Source organism: Hipposideros armiger, unplaced genomic scaffold, assembly GCF_001890085.2.
Source record: "Hipposideros armiger isolate ML-2016 unplaced genomic scaffold, ASM189008v1 scaffold_406, whole genome shotgun sequence".
NCBI lineage: Eukaryota > Metazoa > Chordata > Mammalia > Chiroptera > Hipposideridae > Hipposideros > Hipposideros armiger.
Window position 1 is genome coordinate 1265789 of NW_017731756.1, and position 9151 is coordinate 1274939.

At 41.8% G+C, this 9151-nt stretch overlaps 1 protein-coding gene across 3 annotated transcripts in view; it reads left to right on the forward strand.

Annotated features, from left to right (window-relative positions):
• EDAR (ectodysplasin A receptor) overlaps positions 1 to 8475 on the forward strand; it is a 101173-nt gene extending 92698 nt beyond the window's left edge. For all 3 annotated transcript variants that reach the window (XM_019663816.1, XM_019663817.1, XM_019663818.1), the window contains 2 exons: positions 329 to 389; positions 5729 to 8475. In XM_019663816.1, the coding sequence (XP_019519361.1) occupies positions 329 to 389; positions 5729 to 6051 (384 nt within the window). In that variant the 3' untranslated portion in view covers positions 6052 to 8475. The remainder of the gene's footprint in view (positions 1 to 328; positions 390 to 5728) is intronic.
• Positions 8476 to 9151: the final 676 nt, after the last annotated feature.

Sequence of the window (9151 nt, forward strand, 5' to 3'; positions counted from 1 at the left end):
GGTCCCCGACATTATCCTTTCAAGACAGACTGATGCCAGGTATGGCCCCCGGGTGTCTTCTGAGTTTGAATGTCCAGTGGAGCCTAAGAATCCCCCCTCCCCACCACTGGTATTAAAGGTGCGTCAGTTGGATAACGCAAAGAAAGGCTTCTTCTCTGAATTACGGGTAAGATGTTCATATACGGACTTGATTCAACATTTCTGATTGGAAATCAGGGAAGAGCAGTGATCTGCCAACACTGAGATGGAGGACTTGGTTCTGTGTTTGCGACCATTTTTCCTCTTTTCTGAAAATTTATATTCTCTTTACTTCTTTTGTTTTTGATAGATTCAAAGTCGGAGGAAAAAGATACTGGATGTGTATGCCAATGTGTGTGGAGTCGTTGAAGGTGAGCATCCAAGAACTTTTCCAGGGGGCACTTACCCCAGGTTTCACCCCTGACTGTCAACAGTCACAACAGGCTCTACAGGAGTCCCGATGCTCCTGGGAAGGGACTGGGGAAAGTTCCTCATCAGAATGGCTGGCTGAACCGACTTCAATGTGGAGGGACAAGGAATTTGGCTCCAAACTATGTTAACACATTTCCCCAGCATGTCCTATTGCCCTTCCCTCACAGGACAAGGAGCCAACATCCACCCCAGTGCAGGACCTCGCTTTAGGGACACGTGGCATCAGGACACCCAGGTGCTCTAGAAAACGGGTGGAATGAGCTAGGTGTCCTCCCGTGCCCCCAGATGCGCTCTCTCCATTGGCGTTATCGTCTTACTTACCCAATAATAGCTGTCCTCCCTCCTCCCTCTAGCAATTCGTGATGTGTGGGTGATCTCCCCTCATTAAGATGTCTCCTGAGCGAGCTGAGCCGGCCTGACTCACCCTGCTGCAGTTGGGTTATGGGCAGGCAAGAGGCAGTAAGAGTTTATATTCTGACTGTATTTCTACCTGACACCAGAATCCATACTCCCAATTTCTTCCAAATCCAGTCTAGATGAGATAGAAACCCTCATCACTGAGGTTAGGGAATTTTCCCAGGCTTCCTCAGGCCACTCGGTTCTGTCTCGCGGGCTCCCTCCATGGACTTCCCAGTCTGAGCAGCCGAGCCTGGTGCCCACTCATTTCTCCACTCGGGCTGAATCCCACACACTGAGTCCGGGCCAGACTTGCTGGTTGGGTACTCTGTTGGCCAGAAACAACTACTGAGGATGAGTTCAGGGGGCCAAGAACTCTATTCAGCTGCTTGCTGAAAGGTGGCATTTCTCCATAAATCCTCATGTCCCAGGGTCAGCCTGTCTGATCATGCCTGCATGTCTGGGAGCCATCAGCTGCCCAGTAGAGGATGGTCCAAGAATGCATCCTATCACCCTCATAAGCTCTTCTTTGCTCTGAAAGATGTCTTGGTTTTAAGAGGCCATACCCCAGGACAGTGGTTTTTCAAATTAATTTTAGGAAAGAAAAGCCTCTCCAGTGATATTGAGAGTGCGACGAGCTTGACGCCCGTGCACTCAGCCACCCTCTCAGGTGCTTTAGAAGCCCAAGAAGCCGCGCGCACAGCCAAGGCTGAGAGCCTTAGACCAGCAGTGCCCAGCCCTGGGTGAACATTAGTTACTCAGAGAGTCAGTCTCACACTCTCTCTCTCTGCCCGTCCGCCTGCCCCAAGATCCTGATGTAATTAGTCTGGGGTGAGTCCCAGGCATCCATGTCTTTGTTGTGTTTTTAATGAAACTTTTCATTTTGAGATCATTGTAGATTAACATGCAGTGGTAACAGATGATACAGAGAGATCCTATAATACCCTTTACCCAGTTTCTCCCAATGGTGACATCTTGCGAGACCATCCCTAAAAGTCACACCATGATATTGATATGGATACAGTGATGACAGAGCCCATTCCACCACCAGAAGGACCCCTCTGGTTGCCCTTGTATGGCCACACCCACTTCCTACCCACTCCACCCCCTCCTGAGCCCCTGGCAACCACTAATCTGTTCATTTCTATAATTTTGTCATTTCAAGAATGTTATGTAAGTGGAATCATGCACCATGGTAACCTCTTGCAAAGGGCTTTTTTCATTCAGCATAATTCACGAGATTCATCAAGGTTGTTGCACGTCTTATAGTTTGATTCTTTGTATTCCTAAGTAGTAGCCCATGTTAAGGATGTACTACAATTTGTTTAATCATTCATCTATTTAAGAACATCTTGGTTGTTTCCAGTTTGGGGCCATTATGAACAAAGCTGCTGTAAATATTCATGTATAGGTTTTGATAAGAACATAAGTTATCATTTTCTGGAATAAATGCCTAGTTGTGCAATTGTTGGGTCACATGGTAGTTGCATGTTTAGTTTTTTAAAAAACTGCCAACTGTTTTCCAAAATAGCTGTACCGTTTACATTCTCATCAGCAATGTATGAGTGATCCAATTTCTCCACATCTTTGCCAGCATTTGGTGGTGTGACTATTTTTTATTTCAGTCATTCTGGTAAGGTATATTTGATATCTCTTTATGGCTTTAATTTGCATTTCCATAATGTTTGAAAATCTTTTCACGGGCTTATTTGCCATCTGTATGTCCTCTTCAGTGAAATGTTTCTTTATGTCTTCTGCCTATTTTCCAATTGGATTATGTGGTTGGTTTTTTTTGCTGTTGAGTTTTGAGTTTTTTTAATGCATTCTAGATGCTAGACCTTTGTTAGATGTGGTTTGTAAATATTTTCTCCACTTTGTAGCTTGTCCTTTCATTCTCTTAATAGGGTCTTTCCTAGAGCAAAGTTTTAAATTTTTTTTTTTTAAAGATTTTATTGGGGAATCGGGGGAAGGGGAACAGACAAGTTGCTGTTAAGTTTTGTTCTTCAGTCTAGTTGTGGAGGATGTTGCTTCACTGGCCCAAGTTGACACCATCATTGCACTCTTCCTGGGTGAGGCAGATCAGTCGCCGGCTTCTGGATGGCCGCTCACTGCGGGCAGCTGCTGGCGGCTCACGCTGGCTGCTGGCTACACACAGTAGCCCATGGCAACCCACTGCAGCAGGGGCTGCAGCCTACGTCGTCGCCAGTGACTCATGGCAGCCCAGCTCCAGGTTGAGCTGTTGTTCAGCATCTTAGCTATAGAGGGCAGTGTCACTGGCCTTCATATGTGGGATCCGAACCGGGGCCCTCTGGCATCCCAAGCCAGTTCTTAACCAATGCGCCACTCGGCTGGCCCAAAGTTTTAAATTTTGATGAGTCATATTTATCATTTTCCTTTTATAGATTGTTTTTGATATCAAGACTAAGATCTCTTTGCCTTTCCCTACATCTCAATTATTTTCTTCTATAATTTTTTTCTAAAAGTTTGAATTTTATATTTTGCACTTGAGTCCATGATCAATTGGAGTTAATTTTTACATAATATAGAGACTTGAGGTTCATTTTATTACCTATAGATGTCCAATTGCCCTTACACCATTTGTTAAAAAGGATATCTTTCCTCCATTGAATTGCCGTTGCACCTTTGTCAAAAATCAACTTAAGCATATCTGTGTTGGTCAATTTTCTGGGTTCTCTGTTCTGTAGCATTGATCTGTATGTCTATCCCTCTGTCAAAATCAGTCTTGATTCCCGTAGCTATGTAATGTCTTGAAATCAGATAAACTGAGTGCTCCCACTTTTCTTTTTTTCAAAATTGTTTTAGCTATTCCAGTTCCTTTGCTTTTCCATATAAATTTTAGAATAATTGTCCCTATATCTATAAAATATCTTGCTAGGATTTTGATGGGAATTGCAGCAAACCTCTGTACCAAGGTTTGGGAGATTTAACATCTATATTATGTTGAGTCTTCTAATCCATGGTATGTCTCTTCATTTATTTAGAGTTTCTTTTATTTCTTTCACCAGCATTACGTAGTTTGCAGAATACAAGTCCTGTGTATATTTTGCTAGATTTATGCCTAAGTATTTTATTTTTTGAAAAATTGTAAATGGTATTTTACTTTAATTTTAGTGTCTATGTTTTAATTGCTAGTATATAGAAATACAATTGATTTTTATATGTCTATCTTGTATCCTGTGACCTTGTTGAAGTCACTTATAAGGTTATGGGAGTTTACTTTTAGATTCCTTGAGATAATAACATAGATAGTCACATCTGCAGATGAGGACAGTTTGATTTCTTTTTTCCCCAACATGTATGTCTTTTCTTGCCTCATTGCACTGGCTATAACTTCAGCACTATGTTGAATAAGAGTGATGAGAGCAGAAATCCTTGTCTTGTTCCTGATCTTGAAGGCAAAGCATTCAGTTTTTCACTAGTAAGTGTAATGATAGCTCTAGGTTTTTTATAAGTGATTTACATTAATTTTATGGATAACATTAATTTTTAAATATTGAACCAGCCTTGCATCCCTGGAATAAAGCCCACTTATCATGCATATATTGCTTTTACTATATTGTTGAATTCTACTGTCTAATGTTTTGTTAAGGATTTTGCATCTATATTCATGAAGGATATTGGTCTGCAGTGTTCTTTTTTTGTACTGTATCTGGTTTTGGTATCAAGCTAATACTAGCTTCACAGAATAAGCTGAGGAGTGTTGCCTCCTTTTCTATTTTCCATATTTTATGTAGAATTGGTTTTAATTTTTTGAATGTTTGGTAGATTTCTCCAGAGGAACTCTGTGGGCCTGTAGATTTTTCTTGGGGGTGTGGGGATGATTTTTTAAACCACAAATTCCATTTCTTTAATAGTGATAAGGCTTTCAAATCATCTATTTCATGTTGGGTGAGTTGTGGTAATTTATGCTTTTTGAGAAATTGTTCTGTTTCATCTAAGTTTTTAAATTTATGTCTGTAGAATTGCTTGTAGTATCCTCTTATTATCTTTCTGTTGTCTGTGGGGTCTGTTATCATATCCTCTTAACTGCTTCACATTGGTAATTTGTGTCTTATTTCTTTATTTTTTATTTTTTGCCAATCTTACTAGAGATTTGTCCATTTTATTAATCTTTTCAAAGAACTGGCTCTTTTCATGTTTATCTCTATTGTTTTGGTTTTTTTCAATTTCAAGTGCTCTTATCTTTATTATATTATTCCTTCTGTTTACTTTGGGTTTATTTTGCTAATCTTTTTCTATGTGCTTGAGATGACAGCTTAGATTATTGACCTGAGACTTTTCCTCTTTTGTAATATATGTATTTGTGATATAAATATCTTCTCAGTATTGCTTTAGGTGTGTACTGCAAATTTTGATGTTGTAGTTTTTATTTTGATTCATTTTAAAACTTTCTTTCTGATTTGACTCAGATAACACCAACTTTAGGCTGTCTTTGAGAGCACCTCTCATAAAGGTGACTACCGTCCCCATAAATGGACACGGTACTGCCCCTATGACCTCCTTCTCAGCCCAGCTCCTAATAAGGCAGGGTTACTCAACTAAGAATAGCCTGTACTGAAGGCTTTGGTGACTGCTGAAATTGGTCTTAAGGGGATTACTATAACAGTGAATATGGTGGTTATTTTCCTGAGAGGAGAAAGGTTATTACTGGGATTAGAGTTCATGGAGAGACTTCTCCTATGGTTGCCGAAGTCCTAGGTATTGTTCACCTTAAGCTATGCATTTCTTTTGTATGGTTTTCTGCATCTGTGTTTTATTATTTTACAACGTTTTGAAAAAGGTTTTAAAAATAATTTTACTGGTGTTGGGCTTCTGTTGACCGCCATTTGCAATGTCTGACTGTGCCCCTTAATCTCCACAGGTCTCAGCCCCACGGAGCTGCCATTTGATTGTCTTGAGAAGACGAGCCGAATGCTCAGCTCCACATACAACTCTGAGAAGGCCGTTGTGAAAACATGGCGTCATCTCGCCGAAAGCTTTGGACTAAAGAGGGATGAGATTGGGGGCATGACAGATGGCTTGCAGCTCTTTGACCGCATCAGCACAGCAGGCTACAGCATCCCAGAGCTGCTCACAAAACTGGTACAAATCGAGCGGCTGGATGCCGTGGAGTCCTTGTGTGCAGACATACTGGAGTGGGCTGGGGTGGTGCCACCTGCCTCCCAGGTACCCACTACATCCTGAGGAACATACCTGTGGACTGTCCTTCTCAGGATGCACCAAGAGTCTAATGGGGGCTCTGGAACTGTGAGTGGTGCCAACAGACTACCCAAGAATCAAAGCTTTTTCAGCTATATCATCAGGGTATGCCTTAGGCTGTTCCAGGGAACAAGAGGAAATGAGGTCTGTCTTCCAGTCTAACTACAGTTGAAAGGTGGGTAGCTAGGCTATTCCCTGCTACCCACCGGCACCTCACCAGATGAAATGAATATGTATTCATCCAGCCAGCCCACCCGCCATTATCTCATTCAAGGGACATTGTTGGGTACTCAAATGAACCAAACAATGTGGGGATGACAGAGGTGAAGAATCTGATCCCTGTTTAAGGAGTTTACAACCCAGTGAGAGACAGAAGATATGTCCACAAACCACTTTGCTAGAAGATGCCATGCAATCTGAATGAGGGGATTCTAAGAAAATGTAATAAAAGTTCTGAGAAAGAGAGAGATGGTTTCCCACTGAAGTGATGGAGGCATCCTCATGAAGAAATCAGCTCAAAAGTTTGGTCAAATGACTACAAAATGCAGACACCCCACTCCACGTATTGTTTCAGGTTTGGTACAAGTGGCTTCGTTAGAATAACTTTGCTTATTCTTGAGGTCATCCATATTCCTACAACCTTCCTAGTCACTAGTGGAAGAGTTCACTCTGTAGCCTGCTTTATGTCATGATATGCAAGGCATGTATTTGTCCAATCAAGTAGGCCTGTGCAGTAGTTAATTTCATTTGCTGTGTGAGTCTTAGACCTGGGAGCTCAATGGTTTTGTATTATACATGAATTGCCTTCCACTCTCATTCTCAGTCAGATTTGACCCTTTGGGGGCAGCAGTACTCAAAGGTCACAAGCCATTTACATTATGTGTCAGGCTGTTTTTGCCAGAAAGAGAAATGAGTGGTTTGCTCTGCTGAGAAAGGGAAATGATGACTTCCTAAGAGTTCATCCATGCATAATTCTAGATTTCCAGAGTGTTTAAAGACTTGTGGATGAGACGCATGATGTGAGGGTTTTAGACTTTGTACTTCTGAGCCAGTTGGGGAAAGTGGCGCCCCCTGTACAAGGAGAGCCTGCTTGGAGTCCAGGAACCTGGTTCCAGTTGTGCCAACTTGGGCCATTTTCTTCTCCCTCCTTAGGCCTCAGTTTATCTTCTGCAAATGAGAGATTAGTCTGTGATTCTATCCTCACAGGAAAAGGAAGGTTCAGCAAAAAGAAAGTGGAGCTATAGGAAATGCCAGGCCTTTGAGGTGCTCCATGGAAGTGAATACAGTACGTCGTCAAGAAAAATAGGAATAAAAACAGAAAAACTCAGATTTGGAGTTTTCACAGAAACTGCAATTTCTTAGCATAAATTCAGAAATAAAGTTATTAAACTGACATGGTTCTTGGTAAATTCTTTTAACTGCACCTGCAATTGCCAAGAGCTTGGGAGCCAGGGTAATAATCACACCAGGGGGTTAGTTTGGAGAGCACTGCTGAGCTCCCCAAGGACAGGTCTGACTGTGATTATTACTAAATTAAAACCAGCCTCTCACTAATAAAGCAATGGTTTTTGTTTGTTTTTTAAATTACAAGTCGCATGACTGAGCAAATGCTTTGGGGGAAGAAATCAGTCATATGTTTAAAGCCAACGAGCAATTTCCCACCAATGAATGTAGAACATACTGTGATGGGATCATAATGAGGTCCTGAATATTTAATATCATCATTTACTATGTCTGTGTGCTGCTGTTTGTGAGAACCCATTTGGTGTATTCTGCAAGCTAAATATGCCACTGCAAAACTTAATTACCCTTTTTAACTCTTCTTGAAACCCTGTGGTGCCCCTTTCCTCTGCTTTGTGATTATGATGATGATGATCTCCCCCTTGATTAGACTGCAAATGTCACCTGTGATGAGCATGCTGTTCTGGAATAATAGCTTGCAGCTTCTTTAGAACTACATTTTCAGGGAAAGAACAGGGGTGGCTGTTCTCTGCCCCCCACTCTGGGGGAAGTGTCCCTCATTTCACGTTGTTAGAATTCTGGGGCCAGAGGTCCAGCCAGCATCAGACCACGTTTCATTGACTCTCAATCTGCCATTTTTAGAGAGCTAGTCATTATAGACTTACACATTCCTTTGCCATTTACTTATTTGGAGACCAATCCCAGGAATGTTTACTCTGATAAGCTTTAGCCTACCTATGAAATTCAAACCAATGAGACCATAACGACTATCATTGACCGAAGCTGGGACTCCACCCTGCCATTTTGAACGGAGACAGTCATCATTTTGCTCTACTTAAAAACATTTAGAAAAAACCCCAGGCTAGAGCTGTGGCCCGTAGCCAGTGAAGTCTTCTCAATTTTTTTGTCTAATTCTGTATATATAACTTATTGTATTTTCCAGTTTCAATAAACAAACTAATAAACAGGAGAACTACAGACTGCTACAATGTGAGTTCTTGGGGATGGGAGGTGGAGAACGGGAGAAGGTTCTAGTTATTGCACTGTGTGTGATGAGACTCTAGGATTGGAACCAGCCAGATATAAATTACCTAAAACGTTATGTCACTCAACAGAAGTGAGCATTATAATGAGATCATGTAAAAGCCAATTGGGGCATTGCTTTCCTAGTTGCCAACATTAGTTTATAAAGCACTGATTCACTAAGCTACTGCTGTGTAACATACTGCCCCAGCATTCAGTGACTTAAACTAACAATCATTTGATTATTACAGTTCATGGGTCAGTAAGGGTCCTAGGTGACTAAGGCTGGGGCCTCTGCCTGCTGGGACATTTTAACTGGGGTAGCTCTGCTCTGTTGTTGCTCCTCCTCCTCCTCAAACCAGTCATCTAGCCAGGCATGCCTTCATGGCAATGACAGAAGCACCAAAATGAGCAGAGTCACAGGAAGTTTCTTCCGGGCTAGGCTCAGAACTGGCACTCCATCACCAGTAGCTCATTCTATTGGCCAAAGCAAGTCATATGGCTAACCCAGGGTCAAGGGAGGGAAATAGACCCCACCCTATCTGAATGAGGAACTGCAAAGTCAAAGCGCGACAGCTGAAAAATTGGGACAGATAATGCA